This window comes from Trichosurus vulpecula, chromosome 8 (genome assembly GCF_011100635.1).
Source record: "Trichosurus vulpecula isolate mTriVul1 chromosome 8, mTriVul1.pri, whole genome shotgun sequence".
Classification (NCBI taxonomy): domain Eukaryota; kingdom Metazoa; phylum Chordata; class Mammalia; order Diprotodontia; family Phalangeridae; genus Trichosurus; species Trichosurus vulpecula.
The window spans coordinates 72,310,779-72,332,221 of record NC_050580.1 but is presented as its reverse complement, the minus strand read 5'-3'; the positions used below and the strand labels follow the sequence as shown (position 1 = coordinate 72,332,221).

The 21,443-nt window shown below is 40.3% G+C and overlaps 1 protein-coding gene across 1 annotated transcript in view; it reads left to right on the top strand.

The window, feature by feature from the left end:
- The window catches only part of FRMPD2 (FERM and PDZ domain containing 2), a 215,795-nt gene that overhangs the window by 65,406 nt on the left and 128,946 nt on the right, over positions 1-21,443 (top strand). The window contains 7 exon segments of the mRNA XM_036736525.1: positions 1,233-1,330; positions 8,087-8,179; positions 11,259-11,366; positions 12,685-12,801; positions 14,285-14,523; positions 16,912-17,016; positions 19,527-19,620. Of these exon segments, the coding sequence (XP_036592420.1) occupies positions 1,233-1,330; positions 8,087-8,179; positions 11,259-11,366; positions 12,685-12,801; positions 14,285-14,523; positions 16,912-17,016; positions 19,527-19,620 (854 nt within the window).

The window sequence follows — 21,443 nt, the reverse complement described above, 5'->3', positions numbered from 1 at the left end:
CTGAAGTAAGGGTAGCGATGTGGTACAGTGAATAGAGTGATGAAATTTGATTCAGGAAGCCCTGGGTTCAAATTTGCCTCATACATTTAAATGCATGATCCTGGGCAAGTTATTTAACCTTTCTTAGTCTCACTTTCCTTATCTGGAAAATTCAGATAATAATAGTATCTGCCTCATAGGACTGTTATGAGGATTGAATTAGATAACATATGGAAAGTTCTTTTCAACCCTTAACGCTCTTTTGTAAATTCTAATATTTATAAATGATTTTATTGATGTCCATAATCTCTCCAACAATGTAGACAATAATCCATCCACAACTGTCCATACTGTATGACCATTTTCATCCTCCACAATGCAAAACCATGGATCTGCCTATCATGTAAGAAGTCGTCTGTGAGAGGGTTGGTGGGGAACGGACAAGCTAAAATAGTAATATATTGGCAAAAAAAGCCCATTCTAACCTTGAAGCTATGTTTTTATTTAAGGAAATATTTGGTTCTTGTGGTTGGTGGTTTGTTCTTGGTGAAAGCAGTTCTGCATATAAGGTATTTAAGTTTTAGGCTAGAATTCATCAGTGGCCTACATGCCACATGGGCTGTCTCAAAACTCAATATGGTATTCACTATTTTGAGCTCTGGATGCATATATTAAAGGGCTTGAAAAAAATGCTCTGTGACTTTTCTCACCTTATTATAATTGAATTAGGTCATTGTACACCTGTCTCATTCTCTACATTGTATTTCTGTTCCATGACTTTAATTCCTTAATAGTTAAAGAAAACAAGCATTCTTTTTACGTAATTCAAAGCTGTTGAGGGTGAAGAATAGGAAACAGATTTAGCCATCAACATGCTGATTTGGGATATATATTATATATGCCAAAAATGGTTGGAGAGGCTAGGAAATAAAAGGTTATCAGCTAATCATGGCCATTTTATCGAGCTTTTGGCCAATCCAATCAATTTCCTCCCCCCAGTTTGACAATTGCTTTCTTTAGAAAGAGAAGTTTGGTTGGTTTAGTGTTTATTCTAATCTGTTTAGGTTAACCCTAGTTGAATGATAGTGACTTGCATTTTTCATTGTTTTGGATGCTGACTTTTTTTTAAACTATGGAGAGGAGAGGAATCAACCTCTCAACCTCTTTGGGCACAGATTCCAATTTCACCATTAGAAATATCAAGGACCTTCCTATAGGAGTTTCACATCTTGTGGTGTCCTTTCTTATTGCAGTGCTTCTTTTGGATGGTCACAGTCAGAGGCATGTTCTTACATAACTGAAAACCAAAAGATGTGCCTGCCAGCTCAGCTGGCACAGAATATTGTCACTGGTAAGTATGTGATGGCCAAGTGCTGAGCAGCAAAGGGTGGGCTTTGGTTCAGAGAGAACTACATGTTCAGTCTTTTAACTATTGTCTCTAGATTAATGAATTTTAAATTCCCAAATGGTGTTTGCTATTTTTTTTTTAAAACTCCTCCTGGTTCGGAGAAATTTCAGCTTCCATCCCTTGAGCTGTCATGGTAGATTGTGCCTAGAGAGTGTGAAATTCCATTTTTTGACAGCCCAGGAGTTTGAAGAGTTCCTTTGAAAAGCTTTTAGTGCCATGGTTCAGAACAATGAATGACAAAGCTGACCCTACAGGGGAAAGGTATAACCCCAAAGTAGAATCATGACAATTACGAAATACATGCTCATCCAAAAACACATCTATCATTTTGATGACTGCATAATCTGTTTTGAATTTAAACTTATTTTTACTTTCAGAATCACTGGATCTGAGTTGGTAGGGATATTAGGGGTTGTCTGGCCCAACCTGAGCTTGAACAGGAATCCTTCTCAACAACTGATTCTTCAGTCACATCTTTTATGCCTTCACAGAGGGGGAGAAACAACTCTATCCCTCCACCCTCAAAGTGAACCACTTCATTTCTGAAAAGTTTTAATTATGCTAGGAAGTTTTTTTTTATTGCCTTAATCCTAAAATTATCTCACCACATCGTCGCACCTCTCATCCCCATGGCTTCTTGTCCTAATTTCTGATGCCAATCAGAAGAGTCAAATCCTCCCTCCCTATGACAGCCCTTTGAATACTTGAAGACAGAAATCCCATCCAATTATTTCAGTAGTTCTGAACCTACATGACAATGACCATCTAGCTCATTCTTCTCCATCCTGGTCACAATTATACCCTAAGAGATTTTGTCAGAAGCTGCTGAAATCTGTATCTACTACATGTAGAGTATTTCCCTGACCTGCCATGCTAGTAACCCTGGGATTACTAGTTACTGGTAATCATTAGTCACTAGCCAATAAACATTTATTAAGTGCCTCGATAAGAAGTGCAGGAACCGTGTTAAGTGCTGGAAATACAATGTTGTATTTGTCCTTTGTTTTTGAAAAGTACCACGACATCAAGGAAATGATGACATGACTCGCAGTTGTCTTTGATTTGAGTGAAGGAGGGCTGTGCAAGGTCACCAGCCTCACTTTCTCCTCCACAGCCATCTGGGTCTAGTGGCTTGATATTCATCAGGATGACTGGACATGGCCCAGGATTCTTCGGGAGATCTTGGCCCTTTTAGGCTACGGTCTTTTCAGGTTTTCACTTAGAGTGAGGTAATGGCCATTCAGTGAATAGGCCTCTTTAAGAAGTTAATCAAGGGATGGCCCCTTTAATCAAAACTCAAAAGAAAAATCTAACTGGGAGGGGCAAGGCCCTCCTGGGTTCCTGGCCAAAAGAGAAACAGTTGCTATTTGGTATTTACATTCGCTCTGTGCTAGGAGGGCAGGGACCTCTCGTCCAGCCTATGAGCTCCAGAGTGAGCTCCAGAGTGAATTGGATTTAAGGCTTGGTTTTTGAGAAAGAAATCTAGCCAGTAAACTGGAAGTTAAGAAGACAGCCTTCAGCCATGGAAATATATAGGGATACAGGTGGGGTAAGGGGAGGGGGAGAGGGAGTGGCTACTCTCAGGTTGTGTTTGTGAAGAGGACCATGATATCAGGGACACGATGACAGTCCTTGACAGTCCTTGCCCTCAAGGAGCTTACAATCTAATGGAAGAAGATAATATACAAAAGGAAGTTGAAAACAAGTGTGGAGAGGAAGGAGGAGAAGTTATCTGAAGCCAAAAGCTGGGCCATGGTGGAGAAATCAGAGAAGAATCAAAATAGTGCGGCCAGGTGGGAAATTAAGAGGTGCTCTGATCTTTAAATGTAAGTTTTAGAGTTCATGGTTCTACCCGCCAACCAGAGAGGCAGAGGGCAGTGATGAGATGTGGGTACCAAGGTTGATGAGACCTTGAAGGGTGATGAGGTTTTCCCAATGACAAGGTTCCTGTGGCATAGTACATAGAGAAGTCAGAAAAATCCCAAAGCAGTACAGCCAGGTGGGAAAGGAGACGTCTGTCCTGAACCCCTTCCCTCCTTCGGGTCTCACGTCTTGAATCCACTGAGAGTAGCTAGGTGCTATGTGGCCTCCTGTTCACTTTCTTTGGGTTCTGATTCCTCGTGAACCATTTTTGTTCGATCTTTCTCAATCTCAGTAGAGAAAATCAGATGTTTGGCCTTCTTTCCAACATCCATCAGCATCATCTCATCTACCCACATTCTGTCTCTGCTTTGATCTTCTGACTCCTGACGTGTCTAAACAAAGTCATGTTTGTCATCTTTGGCATTCGTTACCCGGCTCTGCTTATTTAGAGCTTTAGTGCTATCGATATTCTTCTTTAAATTTAATTTTTTTCAATTAGCAAAACTTCTCTCCCTTAACCACCCACCCCGACTGAGAAATGAAAACAAAATCTTCTTACAAACATGTATGTTCAAGCAAAACAAATTCCTGCATTGACCATGTCCCATACCCACATACACACATACATACATACATACATACATACACACACATATGTAATTCTTCACTCAGTCCTTCACCTCTTTACCAGAAGGTAGAGAGCATGTTTTGTTATCAGGATTCTGGAATCACAGTTGGTCATTATACTGATCAGTGTTCCCAAGTCTGTTTTTATAATATTGTTATACTTGTATAAATTGTAATATTGTATTATTCTCCTGTTTATGCCTACTTCACTTTGCATCAGTTCATTTGTTTTTCCAGGTTTCTTGGAAACCATCTGCTTCATCGTTTCTTACAGCACAGTAGTGTCACATCATTTATATATCACGACATATTCAGTCATCACCCAACTGATGTGCATGCTCTCAGTTTCAGATTCTTTGCCACCACATAAAGAACTGCTATAAATATTTTTGTACACCTTTAGAGTTTGTTTTGCTTAGGACAAATATCACTGTTTATTTAACCTCCTTCTTATCCCTTCTTCCCTTCTCTCCTTTCTCTCCTGTTTGCCTGTTTTGTGAAATGTATTTCTGTACCCACACATCTCTCTCTCTCCCTCCCTCTTTCTCTCTCTCCTCTCCTTTATATATATTCATATTATATATATGTATATATATAATGTGTATATATATGTGTGTGTGTATGTGAGTGTTTGTATGTGAGTGTGTGTGTGTATGTGTGTTCTTCTCTCTTAACCAGTTCAGATAAGAGTGAGACTCAGGTATCACCCATTACCTCAACCCCTTCCTCTTTGGTTATGTTTCTACTTGTACACACTGATTATGTGAGATAATTTCCTCCAACTTTCCTCTCCCTCCCCTCCCTTTACATTCTTCTTTTAAGATCATTATAACAGAACTTCTTCCAGGTCTTCTGTCTAATTAGGCTCTCTCTGTGACCTCTGATGATGATAAGGGTCAGAGCAGACACATACAGAAAAATCCCCATATTATAATGTAAACAGTTTATCCTTGTTTAGTTACTTATGATTATTTGTTTTCCTTTATGCATTCTCTTGATTATTGTATTTGTGCTTCAAAATTTCTATGTAGCTCTGCTTTTCTCACTAGGAGTGCTGGGAAGTTCTCTATTTCATTAAAAGTCCACTGCTGCCTCCCTACCTCCCCACCCTGGACTACACTCAGTTTTGATGGTTGAATTATTTTTGGTTTTATATTTATATCCTTTGCCCTCTGGAATCATTATATTACAAGGTCTTCATTTCCTTATAGTAGTATCATATGTAATCTTAAATGTGACTCTTGATAACTTCAAATACTCTTTCTGGTTGCTTGAAGTATTTTTTCTTTGACCTGTAAGCTCTGGATTTCAGGTATAATGCTCCTCAGAGTTTTCCTTCTGGGATTTATTTCAGGAAGTGACTGGTAGATAGTTTCTATTTCCATTTGGCCCTCTGGTTCTAAAAAATCTAGGTAGTTTTGTGATTTATTGAAATGTTATATCCATGCTCTTTTTTCTTTTTTGTCATGACTTTAAAGTAGTCCAGTGATTCTTAAACAATCTCTCTGAGATTGAGATCTGTCTTTATGGTTAGTTGTTTTCGCTATGAGATGCATTTTAGTTTCTTTTATTTCATTTCTCTTTTGACTCTATTTTAACATTTCTTAATGTTTGATGGAATCATTATCTTCTGTTTAGTCCATTCTAATTTTCAGGGAGTTCATTGCTTGGGCAAAGTTTTGTATCTCTTGTGCCAAGATGTTATTTTAGCTCTCATTTATTTCTTTCTATCTTTGTTTTTAATTTATAAAAAGACCAACAATTTTTAAATTCTTTAAAAAAGTTTTGGTTCCTCTCTTCTAGGAATCTTATTTGAACTTGTTCCCAAGCTGTGCTTTCCTTTGATGTTTCGCTTGTGGGTGTTTTGGAGTACTTCTCTTCTTCTGGGTTTGTGGCTTGAATGTCTCTGTTCCCATATGAGTTTTTAATGGTGGGACATTTGTTTGTTTGCTCATAGCTCCAGCCTACTTCTTGATCTCAGATTTTATGTTAGGGTCAGGCTTTGCACACTTTATGAGAGAGGGTCTGGGCTGCTCCTGTTGCTGCTTTCGTGGGGTATTGATTTTGCAGTTGTGTTCAAGTCTGATTGCTGCTCCCCTAGGATGATCTCTATGAGTTCTTGGTCTGAATAAAATCTGAGCAACACCTCTGTGACCTTGCCCCATTTGGAGTTCCACTGGACTCAGCCACTATCAGCTACCTGGACAGAACTGTACACCTTCCTTGGTCTAGAATTCCTGCTCTGTTTATTTTGCTTTAGGCTTCCAACTGGGATGGAAGCTGGAATCGATGCTCCGATCCACTCCTGGGGTTCAAGCCACAGAGCTGCCACTTGTTTTTGAACTTTCTTCTTGCTCCATTTAGGGCCTAGTCTCTTCACTCTGGGATGCAACTCCAAGACACAGGTTTCCTCTTCAGTGAATCCGGGACCTGTGACCTAAAACTGGGCAATGAGAAACAGAGTTGCCAGTTTGCAACTATTCCTTAACCTTGCATAAGTTTAGACCCATCTGTGCTGTATTTGGGACTTCTTCTTGTCCTGGTGCACATCTTCTCCTTGCAATGAAATGCTCAGCATGTTCTTTTCCAGCCAGATCCTATCCTGAGTGTCCATGGATCTCTCTCTCTTTCTCTCTCTCTCTCCCTCTCTCCCTTCCTTCCTCCCTTCCTTCCTCTACTCTGCCTCCTCCTCTCTTTATGATGGTCTGGACTAAACAAAAAAAACAAAAAAACTAATTGTGATTTTTTTCCTTGGATCTCCTGATCAGGATTTAGTCTGGAGCATTTTTTAGATGCATTTGGAGGGGTTTTATATTTCTTCCCATTGCTTTGCCATCTTAGCTCTGCATACCCTATTGATGCAATTCTTAAAAGACTTTTCCCCTTTGCTCTCGTCTTCTTTACATGTCTTTTACAAATCAACGTTGGTTAATAAATTCCTTGTATGTGCATATTCATTTTCAAGGCAGTGTTCCCTTTTCTTCTTCATTAGAATAATTGTTGTTTATGTTGTTAGAATTTCATTTGGAAAGCTTCCAATCCATTTTGGGTGAATATCCCTGTAGAATTTTAGGTCATGACATCACAATTATTATTTATCTGAACTCTGAAATCTGTTCTCCTCAAATCTAGGGTTTGTGTCAGATTATTTCCAACCTTTCTTTCCTTTCCAAATTTTAATGTGGAACAATCATTTTCTCCCAAGGGTCTCACAATTTCTACTAAATATTCATTGGTTACAAGAATCAGGTCCAGAATGGTAGTTTTCCACATCAGTTATTTAACCTTTTGTAGGAAAGTACTATCATCAAGCCAAATCAAGACTTTGTCATTTCGTCTGTTTTTGGGGTGGGAAAGCAGGGGGAAAGAGGAGAGAGAGAGAGAGAGAGAGACAGAGAGAGAGAAGAGGGAGAGAGAGAGACAGAGAGAGAGAGAGAGAGATACAGAGACACACACAGAGACAAAGAGATACACTGATGCAGAGATAGAGAGATGAAGAGAGACAGGAGAGAGGGAGAGAGACAGAGACACAGAGACAGAGAGGCAGAGACAGAGACAGAGAGATAGACAGGGATAGAGACAAAGAGACAGAGACAGAGACAAAGAGATACACAGACTCAGAGAGAGAGAGAAGGAGAGAGAGAGAGAGAGAGAGGCAGACAGACAGACCAAGAGAGACCTTAGTTTTGGAAGGGTCCTGGGAGCTCAGGTAAACAATTCTTATGTGAAGCTTGAATGCCTTCTATAATAGCCTTCATTCTATACTTGAAACCCTCCAGTAATGGGGAGCTCACTATTTCTCAAAACAGCTCATTCTGTTTTATGAAGTTACAAACCATCTCCCTACAAGTTTTACCCATTGCTCTTATTTTTACTCTATGGGGCCAAGTAGAGCAATTTCATCTCCTCTCCCATGTGACATCTCTTCAATATGACTCGGGTTCAAGTCCTAGCTCTACTAGGATTATTATTATGACTCTGGACAAAAGCCTTCATCTCTCTAGTGTTGAGTTTTCTTATCTGTAAAATGAGGGGCTTGAACTGAAAGTTTGAAGCCCCTTCCCAGCTCTAAAATTCCTATGATCACATGACCATTTATTTGAACAACATAACGATGCCCCAACCAACTCTTCCTTTCTTCAGATTAAACACCACCCCATTATCATGTATCTTGACCTCAAATCATTTGTCCCTTTTTTGTGCCTCCAGGGTCACAAAATCTCCAAAGAGAAAATTTTCTAACTGGATTAGAACGAGAAATCATTTGTGTGACTCTAAAAAGAGACCCACAGCATGGTTTTGGTAAGTAATGTTGCTTGTGTATGTATGATCCAATATCTCCTCCAAAATATGTGGAGACCTAGTATTTATGGGTAAACATGGGTGAACTTTCCTAATGGGGAAATGTAGTTGGCTCTTTTCATGTTTTACAACTCTCTCAACGTGATTCATTGCTTTCCTAGACTACTCCTGCTTTTTCCCCCCTTCTCTTTATGGGGCCCTAAAGCAGGGTTTTTTAATCTTCTTTTGTGTCAGGAGTCCTTTTGGTAGTCTGGTGAGGCCTATAGGTCTCTTCTCAGAGCAGTATTTTTATATGCATCATACAAAATATATGGCCTTGCAAAGTAAACCAATTATATTGAAATACAGTTATCAAAATGTTTCTTAAAAACATGCTTATAGACCCAGGCTAAGAATTCCTGTCACGGATATTTTCTATCCAGGGATCAGTCATAATTCATCAGACTCATGTGGAACATTTATTTTATACAAAACAATGTACTGGGTTCCAGGAGAAGGATATTACTTAAATAAAGTAGGATGTTTATCTTCATGAAGTTTATTTTTAGTGAGGAAGACAAGGGGGTAAACACACATTAAAGGATGTTGGAAAAGTAAGAAGATCTTTCAAGAAAAGAGAGGATGTTCCTGAAATATTAGGAAAACCAAGAAAGAGTTCTTTGAACCCATCTGGTGGGAGTGAGGGAGGGGGTAGTTAATATTCTTCCAACCTTCAGGGAGGTCAAGAAAGATGACAACAGCAAAAAATACATTAAATTTGATAATTAAGAAGTCATGGCTTACCTGAGAGAGCACAGTTTCAGTGAAGTAATGGGGGAAGAAGTTTGATTGCTAGAAACTAAGGAGAGGGTGGAGAGAGAGAAAATGCAAGTGAAGGAGGAAGACTTTTTTTTCCCCCAAAATTTTTCCCCAAATTGAGTTATGGGAAACAGGGAGATAGGATAGTAGCTAGATAGGGCAAAGGAAGGATTTTAATTTTTATTCTAAGGATTGAGGAGACCTAGTAATGGTTGTAGGTAGATGGGAAGGAACTAGTGACAAGGCAGAGAATGAGTATGCATGAAACTGAAAACTTTCCTATTGGATCCAAGTCCTAGAGAAAGGGGTGATGAATAAAATCAAAAGCACATACAGTGAGTAGGATTTCAACCTTAGTGAGGCATAGGAAATTCAGCCTCTGTGACAGAAAGGAGAGCAGGAAGGGAAGAGAGAGGGAAAGAAAGGAGGAAAAGAAGAAAAGGGAAAAGGAAGAAAGAAAAAAGGGAGGAAGTAAAGAACAAAAAAGAAGGCAGAAGAAAAGGAAAGAGTGGAGGAAGGAATTAAGGGGAGGAAAAAGGAAGGGAGGAAAGAAACAAGGAAAGAATGAAAGAAGGAAATTAAGGAAAAAGCAAGGGAGTAAAGAAAGGAGGAACAAAGGAAAGAAATAAAAGAAGCAGGGAGTTAGGAAAAAAGAAAGAAGGTAGGAGAAAAGGAAAGAAAGAGAGAAGGAAGGAAAGAAAAATGCAAGGAAAGAAAGAAAAAAGAAGGAAGTCAGGGAAGAACAGAAGGAATTAAGGGGAGAAAAAGGGAGGAAGGAAAGAAAGAAGAAAAACAAGAAAGAAGGAAATGAAGGAAAGAAGGAAACAAGTAAAGAAAGGAGGAAGGAGAGAAATAAAAGAAGTAAGAATGAGGAAAAAAGAAGGAAAGGAATAAAGAAGGAAAAAGAGGACAAGAAAGGAAGGAAAGAAGGAAGGAAGGGAGGAAAGAAGGAAGGAAGAAAAAGAAAGAAGGAAGGGAGGAAGAGAAAAAATGGGTGATTATTCTCAGAACTGTTTGGAGACTTGAGGACTAGAGAGGGGAACCAAGGCTCTTCTTGGCCATATAGTTTTAATCTTCTCAGCCATGGTGGTTGGGGGAAATATAAATAAAAGATTGGGAACAGTCGTTGTGGGGAATGAACAGAGTACACAAGGGTAGACAGAGTTGAAGGATTGCAAAACATTAGCAATGACCCAGCTGGGATTTTTATAGCAGTGTTTGGCCATGGAAAGAACTGGAGCAAGAATCAAACAGAGTGAGTTCTGAATTCTATCCTTTACTAGATTTGTGAAATTGAGCAAATCATTTAAACACTCAGAACTTCAGTTTCCACTTGTTAACATGGGGACAAAATCCCCTCCTTGCCTACTTCACAGAGTTGTCCCAGTGTGAGGAAGATCACAACCTACCTGTGCTTTAGGAGGTAAATCCTAGGGACTTCCTTGAGGCCCTAAAATATGAAGTAACTTACCCAGGGTCATAGCTGGTTAGTATCAGAGGGAGGATTTGAACCCAGGCTTCAGGATTTTAAGTCTAGCACTCTATCCGTTACATCAGGTTGCTTCCTTCTTCTTAATATTATCATTATTAAGTTACCAATACATGCTGATACCTTTGAAACCGGCATTTTAAGATCCCTAAGGCAGTACAAAAATATATTCATGTTATTTGATAACCTTTTGATTTGTATTATATTTAGGCTTCTTAACTAACTTTATATTTAATGTTTTAATGATGAAAAGATCATAACTGCTCTCATCACCTTACTCCGCTTCCTACATTTCTGAGTCTTTTTTCTAAGTTCCTTCATAAAGCAACCCACCTAAAATGTGTAGTGTTAGAGAGTTGCCTTAAGCCCAGACAGATTGGTCACATAACTAGTCAATATCAAGAGTCATCATTTGAACTCCTCTCTTCCTACTCTAAGTCCATCACACTGCCCACTACACCATACTTCTTATCTATTCTGGAGAAGTCCTGAGAAATTGGGCACAATTGAAGACCTGTTTCTCTGAAATCCTTTTCCCTTTCTTCTGATTGTCCAATATAACTGCAGAGTATCATCAGTAGGACGTCACTCCCTGCAGAAGATGTTTTTTGGGGACATTTACTTCATTTCTTGGCTTGAGCTGTGCTTTGAAATTATACTGCTCATCTCTTTTGTTGTTTCGAATTACATCATCCAAACAAATTGTTACCCCTACCTAATGGAAGCCATAGTCTGTCAGCCACGATACTGTCCTGCAACCTGCATGTCCTTAGATTTTGTCTCCTACCGCAGGGTTTGTCATCATTGGAAGTGAAAATGTGGGTAAACTGGACCTGGGAATCTTTATTGCTTCCATTATACCTGGGGGACCTGCTGAGAGAGCAAAAAAGATCAAGCCAGGTAAATCTTGCATTTCTCATTTAGTTATCAATGTTTTATACAAAGTTGTTGCGAATGTCAAAGGAGATCATGTATGTAAAATATTTTGTTACTGTAAAATACTTGCTAGAGAAATGATAGGATTTTTTTGTGTGTCAGAGTGGGGATGAGGTGTGTAGAACAGGGGGAGGTTCGTGGAGGTGGCATGCCCATAGTGGAAAGAGCCCTGGACTTGGAGGGAGCAAAGCTGAATTTCAATCCCTTCTCTAGTGTTTACCAGCTGTGCGACCTTGTACTAGTCATGTGAATTTTCTTTGTCTGCAAAAATATACTTTAACAAAGTGATTTCTTGGTTCTAAAGAATTCCTGGTGTGGAAATTCCTTTCATCAATGCACTGATGAAAGGAGAAGCAATAACTCTTCTATATCCCATAGTCTTAGAGAGTAGGGTAAAGAATGGAGATGTTAAGGCACTTGCCTGTGGTCTCATGGCTGAGATGTGTCAGAGTTTGGACCTGACCTGAATTGTTTTATTCCAAGTCTTGTCCTCTAGTCATTACCATGTTTCATGCTGCTTCTCAATAATACCTTGACAACCTCAAATGAGACAGTGTAGACAATGGCACTTTGAGGCATCAAGGTAGCTCTACAGATAGCATTGACTTGCAATGAAGGAAGACCTGCGTTCAAATCCAGTTTCAGACTTACTAGCTGTGTCATCCTGGGCAAGTCACTTATCCTCTCTCAGCATCGGTTTCTTCTGTAATAATATAATAATAATAACAGCCCCTACCTCACAATGGGGTTGTAAGGGTCAAGTGAAATAACAATGTGAAGTGCTTTTCAAACCTTAAAGTGATATACAAAAGCTAGCGATTAATATCGGGGCTTCTTAACCTTGTGTCATTGACCCCTTGGGCAGAATGGTAAAGCCTGTGGCAAAGCCTGCTTCTCAGAATAAATTTTTTAAATGTATAAAATTAAATGATTGGTTGGTTGGTTGGTTGTCCTTCTTTCTCAAAGAGGATCAATGATGTCACAAGAGTGATGTCTTGACTTGCATGTGAATTGGATTTAAGCTAATTTGTCAGCCTCACTCTCTCCTCCAGAATTATCAAAGGCCAGCAGCGAGACAAAAATCAGGATCACTGGTGAGGATTACAGAGGAAATGAATAATAGTGAAATTCAGTTATGGAAATTAAAAAAAGTTCACAGAGCTCAGGTTAAGAAGCCCTGTGTTACCAGCTGAATGTGTGAGCTGTGATTATTTCAGTTAGGGCTGGCTCTCTTTCTTGCTTATTTATTTTCTGTGTTTGTCTGCATGGTTTCATTTTCCAGGAGGGAGAGTAATCTCCTTGAATAACATTAGTTTGGAGGGTGTCACGTTTAATATGGCTGTTAAAATCATTCAGAATTCTCCTGACAAGGTGGACCTGATTGTTTCTCAACCCAAAGGTAAGAGGTAAGATGGATTTAGAGAGATTATGTAATTTTTAGGAGAGGATAGCTCAAGAAATTAGTGCAGAACACTGGCCCTTTAATTCTCCGTAGTACTTTTAAAATTGCTTTTCCCCATCGGTGATAAATGACTAAATAATGCAGTTGCATAAATCAATAGACCCAGGAAATTCAAGGGGAGCAGACCAAATCTTTAAGTTCCCAACTGAAGGGGAAAATCCTTTCAGTAGTAGCTAGACATAGCTATCGATTCTTTGTGTGCAACTCACAACTGGCACACCCCTGGCATGGCCTCTAGCTTGTTCACACAAACATAGATGGTTAGGTAGAGGCATACTGGGGATAGGCAATGTAGGCTGAAGCCTAGGGGACAGGACCTAGGGGAGCGTGATGAGGGACACTTTTGAATTTATTGTCTGTGTCACCCTAGCTAGACAAGTCACTGTAAATGTCTGAGCCTCTGTCTCCTCATCTGAGAAGAGGGATATAATAACAACTCCCATCTTAGGATCAAATGAGATAATATATGTAAAATGTTTTATACAACCTAAAATAGTATATGGATACCAGTTATTATTACTTTTTATCAAGGCTTCTATCTGTTCTCTTTGGCGTACCAATGTTTATTTATTTTGTGATAAGTTGTAAGTTGTCATGGCTTGAGATGCACTTTGGGGCCCCCTTTCTAGGAGTGGGGGATTGAGCTCAGTTGTAGATACTTAGCTCAGGGCCATATTAATGGGGGTACTCCATCATTGCTTAGATCCACTCTTTGAGAAGCAGAGTCCAACAGTGGACCCTCAGAAGACACCCAGAGGGAAACAGGCACATCATATGCATCCTAGAAGCAGTCAAAGCTCCATGAAACAAACTCAAAGACTGGAGAGGGCTACCTTCTACCTCTCAAGGTGGCCCATTCCACTTATGGACAGATCTTAACTCTTTGAAAGTTTTAAAGGTAGCCATTTAATAGATAGGAAAACCGAGGGCTGGAGAGGTTAAGTGATTTGCTCCTGGTCACACAGCTAACAAATGTTAGAGAATGGATTTGAACCTAGACCTTCCTGGTGCCAAGTCACGTAGGTACTTCCAGTTTACCAGGTCTCTAGATTTCTGGTCCGACATGGGATTGACCACATCACTCCGGCTACTCAGCTAATCTGGACTGAACGATAACACATTTTTAGTTTCCTAACATAAATCTAGAATTCCAATCCCTGCTTTCTAAACATGACAGTCATATATCTGGATAGGTTGTGTGATTGCACCTCCCTCCTCTCGGGTTTTCCTTGCCAAGGAATTAAAAAATCAGTGAATGATTGTGTTGCTCAGGCACTATTGACACTAATAACTCCAAAGCAGCTAAAAAGAGACACGCCTGATTGAAAGACAAAGATATATACCTCGTCCTACATATGTACATATAGATTCTTGCTCGCTATCCAGGGGCTGGCAATGGATTGTAGGCTTGTTTTTGCAGACGTCTGTGAGGCAGCACCCACAGAGGGAATGAACCGTCAGAGAAAACATGATCCTGCCAGGGCTGAGGTCTCTCCTGCAGCCGGTGGAAGAAACAGCCTTCAAAGGAGCTGTTCATCAAACAGCAAAGAGCAAAGCATAAATATTGATGAGCTAGAGGCGACGCTTTCTTGGAGCTTAGTGCCCAACCTGGGCCAACCTCGGGTTCCAACTCCATCAGCTGGCAGACTCCACTCAGAGGTAATTACCACCTGAGACTGGTTGCAAATGAAAAGCTATATATCGTAGAGTGTCAGCCTGTTGAAACAAAGAAATATAGAGAAAGGAATGTCATCGATCCTGAAAGACTTATTCTTAATATTTTATTTCCTTTAAGGAGGATTTGGAAAGACAATGTGGCAGAGCAGATAGAAGGAGTGCAGTGGTTAAAGTGCTGGGCTTAGAGTTAGGAAGATCTGAGTTCAAGTCTGGCCTCAGACCCTTACTAACTGTGTGACTTTAGGCAAGTCACTTAATATCTGTGTGCCTCAGTTTCCTCATCTCTAAAATGGGGATCATAACAGGACCTACTAAAATGAGTTGTTTGTAAAGTACTTTGCAAACTTCAAAGTGCTATAGAAATGTTAGCTATTGCTACAATCATTTGTTGAGTTGTTTTTCAGTTGTGTCTGACTCTTTGTGACCTCATTTGGGGTTTTCAGCAAAGATACTGGAGTGGTTTGCCATTTCCTTCTCCATCTCATTTTACAGATGAGGAAACTAAGGCAAACAGGGTTAAGTGACTTGCCCAGGGTCACACAGCTATTAAGTGTCTGAGGCCAGATTTGAACTCAGGAAGGTGAGGCTTCTTGACTCCAGGCCTGGCACTCTATCCACTGTGTCTCTGTGATATTATTGTTATTACCATAGAGAGACAGACAAGCAATCAGGAAGAACTGGGTTGAAGTCCCCTCCCTGAGACATACAGGCTACGGGACCCTGGGCCAGTTATTTAACCTCTGGATGTTCTGGGCAAGACCCAGGTGCTGATCTGTATTGGTAGAAGGAGGTAGTTCCTTGGCCTTTCCTGATGAAGTAACAGGTCTGGCCAGGGAGAAAAGGGAGGATTTCTGAGAAATGAAGGACAAGAATCACGTGGAATAAAATGTGGAAGGGTCGCGATCTTGCTTCAGGGTAGGGATGAACCCACACTGATGAAATCACACATCACATTTGTTCTTTTCAGGGGTCTGTTGTTTTTTATTTAAGAGTCATCTATTTCAAGTTCTCTAACAGGAATATTTTCTACCATGGACATGTAAAAGGCAGAAAGCCTGGGGGGACCTTCTGTTCTGGAACTCTCATTGGTCCTCTGAGCCACACTGACTCTCTCGGCTCAATTTGTACTTTCTGTTTCATTCCCTCTTATGGAGTGACAGGAAACAGCTTTGGAAACGTGGGATTCAGGGCAGCATCACGTCAGATGCTGACACAAACAGAGCATTTAGATGAAGAAGGGACCCTTTCCTGGGTCAGGAGAAGAGAAGGATAGACTGTCTGAAAACGTTCTTGCCCTTGGAGATACCTGCCCCTCCAGGGAAGCTCCTTGTGAGCTCTGCCATTGCAAGGAGGCACTAGGGACCACGAGGAGCCATGGCACTCATGTTGAGTAACTGAATTGCATGGTATAAACCCAGAAGAGCTCTTGTTATGTATCAAGGGAGCACTTTCTGGAGAGCGTCTGTAGGAAATCTACAAATTGATGCCACAAGATGGGGCGGTTTAAGAAAGGATCTGCTCTAAAAATCTTCAATATGGCTATTTTTTTGGTTGGGGGGGGGGATAAGGTTTCTGGATATGAGATTTTATCAGTGAAGGGAACCCCTGGTATGAAAGCTCCCTCCATTAATGCAGATGAGCAACTCTTCTGTAAATGTAGCCTTAGAGAATGGCTGGAGTGGTGATGGTGGTGAGTAGTTAAGAGACTTGCCCATGGCCCCATAGCTGATGTCAGAGGACTTGAATTCAAGTCTTCCTGACTCCAAGGTCACCCATTTATCCCCTCTGCCATGCTGTTTCCATTGGCAGGGCATGCTCCATGGCAAATAGTAGAGGGTAGTTCATACTAGAGCATGGACAACAACCCCAGTGCCAGAAGGATCAGTCATACCACAGCATGTAGATCTGCATTTTCTTTCTCTGTCCTTCATGGAGTTCATCCCTTTCCTTAGGGATTTTTTGTCTGGCCACAGTAATAAATAAATAGATAGATGGATGAGATAGATAGACAGATGAATGAATGAACAAATAAATAAATAAAAGAAAATCAGAAATCCAGCCCCAAACACCATAGCTGTAGATCATTGAAGCGGCTTTTGGATATTCCTTAATATTCAAGAGGACTGGCCTAGGCAAACAGCCAGATGAAAATGGATAGCTTCACTGTGATAGCTGAGTAGTTTGTTGTAGTAATGAGAAAACACCCAGGTACTGGGAAATTGCTGCATATTTTCCAGCTTTTGTCTGAATGTTTGGCATCGTCAGACACAGCTGTAGTCTCCTGTGGTAAGGGGGTAAAGGTGCACTACTCAACCAGCTGCATAAATGGAACCAATTACCATGATTGTTTCCTGTTCTTGTTTGGTACAGGACGTTGACTCCGCCTACCCTTCACCACCTGCAAAAATCAACACTGGAGGAACCTACTGGGTGGAATTGGTTAAGGAAAATGGGACCTTTGGAATTAGTGTGACTGTTAAGTATTTTACTATGGATTTTATAAAGTCAATGGGTGACGAGATGAAATGCTTATTGGCATATTGAAAGGCAATTTAGGCACAGAATCATAGGCTTTAGAGCTGGCAGGGACGTTAAAAGCCATCTAGTTCAACCTCCGCTTTTTGCAAGTGAGGAAAAAGGCCCGAGAGAAATCAGCCCCTCCAATGTCACGCAGCTTGTAATGAATAGACTCATGATTCAAACCCATGCCATCTGATGCCAAATTCGAGGCTCTTTTCATTAACTACATCGAGTGTAAAGATTAGGTGGAGAAAGTCAACCTAGTCATGGCTTCCAGAAGGTGCAAAATGACTGACTTGCTGTTAGTTCAAGAGCAAAAGCTCCTGGTATTGGAAGGGCATAGTGAGACTCTTTCCCACTCTTTGCTTAACAAAATGCAGCTGGATTATAAGCCAGCTCTGACTATCCTGCCAGGAAAAATGCCAAAGCATTGCTTATTATAGATCAATATTCATTGCTTCTAATCACACACACACACACACACACACACACACACACACACACACACACACAACCATAGTCAACAAGCATTTATTAAGGTCTTATTATGTGCCAGGCACTGTGATAAGTGCCAGGAATTTTTTTTTAGAGTACTGTCTGTGCCTTTAGAGAGCTCGCATCCTAATGGGGAAGACAACATGTAATTAACTACATACATATGAGATACATACAGAGTAGATAGAAAGTAACCTCAGGGGAATGATACTAGATACTAGCAGCATAATGGACTAAGAAAGCTTCCTGCAGAAGGTGAGATTTGAGTTGAGACTTGAAGGAAGCCAGGGAAGCTAAGAGGCAGAGGTGAGGAGGTAGAGACAACTAGGGGGGTTCCATGAATAGAGTGCTGGATTTGGAGTCAGGAAGACTTGAGTTCGGAGCCAACTTCAGACAATTAATAGCATGTGACTTTGCGTAAGACACTTACACTCTGTCTGCCTTAGTTTCTTCATCAGTAAGGATAATATGTCCCTGGTTGATGTAAGATAATATTTGTAAAAAAGCTTTGCAAACCTGAAAGTGTTATAGTGTTATATAAATACTAGATATTAGAGCATCCCAGGTTTGGGGAGGGTAAGAAGGGGCCAGGATGTGAAGGGCTTTAAATTCTAAACAGAGGTCTTTATATTTGACCCTGGAGATAATAGGGAGCCACTGAAATTTATCAAGTGTGTGTGGGGGTAACAGTCAGATTTATGCCTTAGGAAAATCACTTTGTTAACTGGATGGATGATGGATTGGACTGGAAAGAAACATGAAAGAGGGAAACCTATCAGAAAGCTATTTCAGTAGTTCAGATGAGAGGTGATGGAAGGCTTATACCGGGGTGGCAGCTATGTGAGTGGAGAGAAGGGGGATGTATAGGAAGGGAGCAACAACATATTGGATGAGTGGGGTGAGTTCAAATGAGAAGTTAAGAATGATGCTGAGATTGGGAGCCTGGGTGATTGGGAGGACTGTGGTACTAAAACAGAAATAGCAAAGTTGAGAAGAGGAGAAGATATAGGGGGAAAGATGAATGCTTTAGGGGCATATTGAGTCAGAGATGCCTGTGGCATATCTAGTTCAAGATATCCAAAAGGCAGTTGATGATGTGGGGTCAGAGTTCAGGAGAGACACAAGGGCTAAATATATACATCTGGGAATTATCTGCATAGAAATAATAATTGAACCCAGGGGACCTGATGAGATCACCAAGCAAGATAGTGTATGAAGACCTAGAAAGGGCCCTAGAGTTACAGACTGTGCATCATCTCACTGAACTATCCACCCAATCATCAGGGTCTAGACAATTCAAGCATCTCGCTTCCTACCCTATTGATGTAAATATTTCCAATTCTTGCTCAAAGAAGACTAATCAAAACAATGTTACCACTGCTATGGGAAAGGGCATGGCAGTTTACTACCCTGCGGTTCCATTTGTAATCTCTGAAACTATCTAGATAAATACTCTCTTCCTTGGTTACCACTCACCAATACATGTTGTAACCCCTAGTAGAGTGACATTTCCTTGAGGCAGGGACAGTCTAACCTGTGCATTTCTGTTTTGCTAGCACATATTAGGTATAACAAGGTCTTATTTAACTGCTGGATTATCTAGTCCAACCCTCTTATATTACAGAGGAGGGAATACGAGGTGATTCTTAAAGTATCTCAGGTATAGTTATTTCCTTGGGCTTCAAAATAACTGATTGGTTTTGAGAAAATTAATTCATAAAACAGTTCCTGAAATGTCAAGGTCTGACTTACACTGACTAGAAGTTATATCCACATTAGAATTGTTTCCTCCCTCAATGCATTTCTACGAAAGTTTTCATAATATGCATTTGTGTTCCACAAAGTGCTGTGTTTATTACTAAGGTAGATATGAATTAAACTTTTTGCTGAGACACACACTAGCACATATCCTGCTTTTGTGATGTTGGAGTTGACAAATGGTTTGTTTGTGTTTGTTTTTTTTTTTTTAGGGTGGTATTAACACTAGTGTGCGCTATGGAGGTATATATGTGAAATCCATTGTTCCTGGAGGACCGGCTGCTAAAGAAGGACAAATTGAGATTGGTAAAGTGGGAACTCATAGTTGGAATTTCTGAACTGAACATTGAATTAAGAGTCCAAGGGATCACTTCCAGATTGGGAGGCAGGTGGGAGAGAAATGATGGGGAATGGATCAAGGAAGACATCATGGAAGAAGTAGAGATAACAACATGTATTGTTGAATGGTAACCAAGGAAAAGAGTATTGATTTAGAGAGTTTCAGGGATCATAAATGGAGCCACAGGATAGTAAACTGTCATGACCTTTCCCAAACATTGGGAAATACTGATTTGATTACTCTTCTCTGAGCAAGAGTTGGAAAGCAAGTAGGTGGGTAATGTTTATATCAATAAGGTAAATGGCAAGATGCTTGAAGTGTCCAGGGGTGGGGAGCCTGAAGCCTCAAAGTCACATGTGGCCTTCTAGGTCTTTGGGTGTGGCCTTTTGACTGAGTCCAAGTTTTGCAAAACAAATCCTTTTATTGAGGGGAATTGTTCTGTGAAGTTTGAATTCAGTCAAAGAGCCATACTAGAGGACCTAGAGGGCCACATGTAGTCTTGAGAATGCAGGTTCCCCACTCCTGGTCTAGACCCTGGTGATTCAGTAGATAGTTGAGTGAGCTGGTTCACAGTCTGTGACTCTAAGGTCTTTTAGGTCTACAAATATTATGTTTCTTGGTGATCTCATCAGGTTCCCTGGGTTCCTTTTGAACATCTTGAACTAGATGTTACATAGGCATCTCCAACATAACATGCACCAATTGAGCCTTGAAAAAAGGGAAGGATTTCAACAAGCAGGGAGTGGGAGACATAGTGTGAGAAAAGCCTGAAACCAGGTTGATCAGGATCTTGACTGCCAGATTAAGTTTGATAGATGATGGAAAACTCTTTAAGGTTTTTGAGTAGAATGAAGTATAGAGATCAGCGTGGTGTGTGGTGGAACTTTTTTATGAATCAGTTTTCTCAAAACAAATCAAAGTTATTTTGAAGCCCAAGGAAATTGCTATACCTGAACCAATCACTTCTTATTTCCTCCTCTGTAGAATGAGAGGATTGGACTAGATAGCCATCAATTTAACAAGAATATATAATATGTGCTAGACAAAACAGAAATGCAAACTGTCCCTGCCTCAAGGAAATTTCATTCTACTGGGGGTTACAACTTGTATTGGTGAGGAGTAGCCAAGGAAGAGATTTTGCTGACAGTAGTATCAAGAATATGTTGGAAGAGAGAGAGAGATTAGAAGTAATGAGTCCACTTCGAGGTTATTAAATATTGATTCATTGAGTCTTTTAATTAGAAGGGATGTCAGGAGCCCATTTTGGAGTAATATTCCACTCTATGACATACCTGAGAAGGGCTCGTATAGCCTTTGCTTGAAGACCTCCTGGCACCTCCAGGCACCCCATTACCTTTTTGGATTACTCTGATAGCTTAGAATTTCCCCCCACTTCTATCTAACCAAAAATTTCTTTATACCTCTCACTTATTTCTTCTAGTTATGTCCTCAGGGCAACCCGAACAATTCTAATCCTTCTTTCCTATGACAACCTTTTGAATTTTTAGAGGAAGTTCTATGTCCTTTATAGGTCTTTTCTTTTCCAGATTTCTTAAATTAAATAGAGCCCTTTATCATCTGGATTTCTCTTTTCTAGATGCTCTCAATATTATCAAAATCCTTCCTAAACTACGACGCCTAGAACCGAACATCAGTCCTCTTGAAGTGGTCTGCTCAGGACAGAATAAGGCTGGACACTTGACCCTCAGTGTAGGCTAAGATGAAATTTGTTTTCTTGGCTATTATTTCACACTACTGGTACTTTTTGAGGTTGCAGTTTGTTAAGACC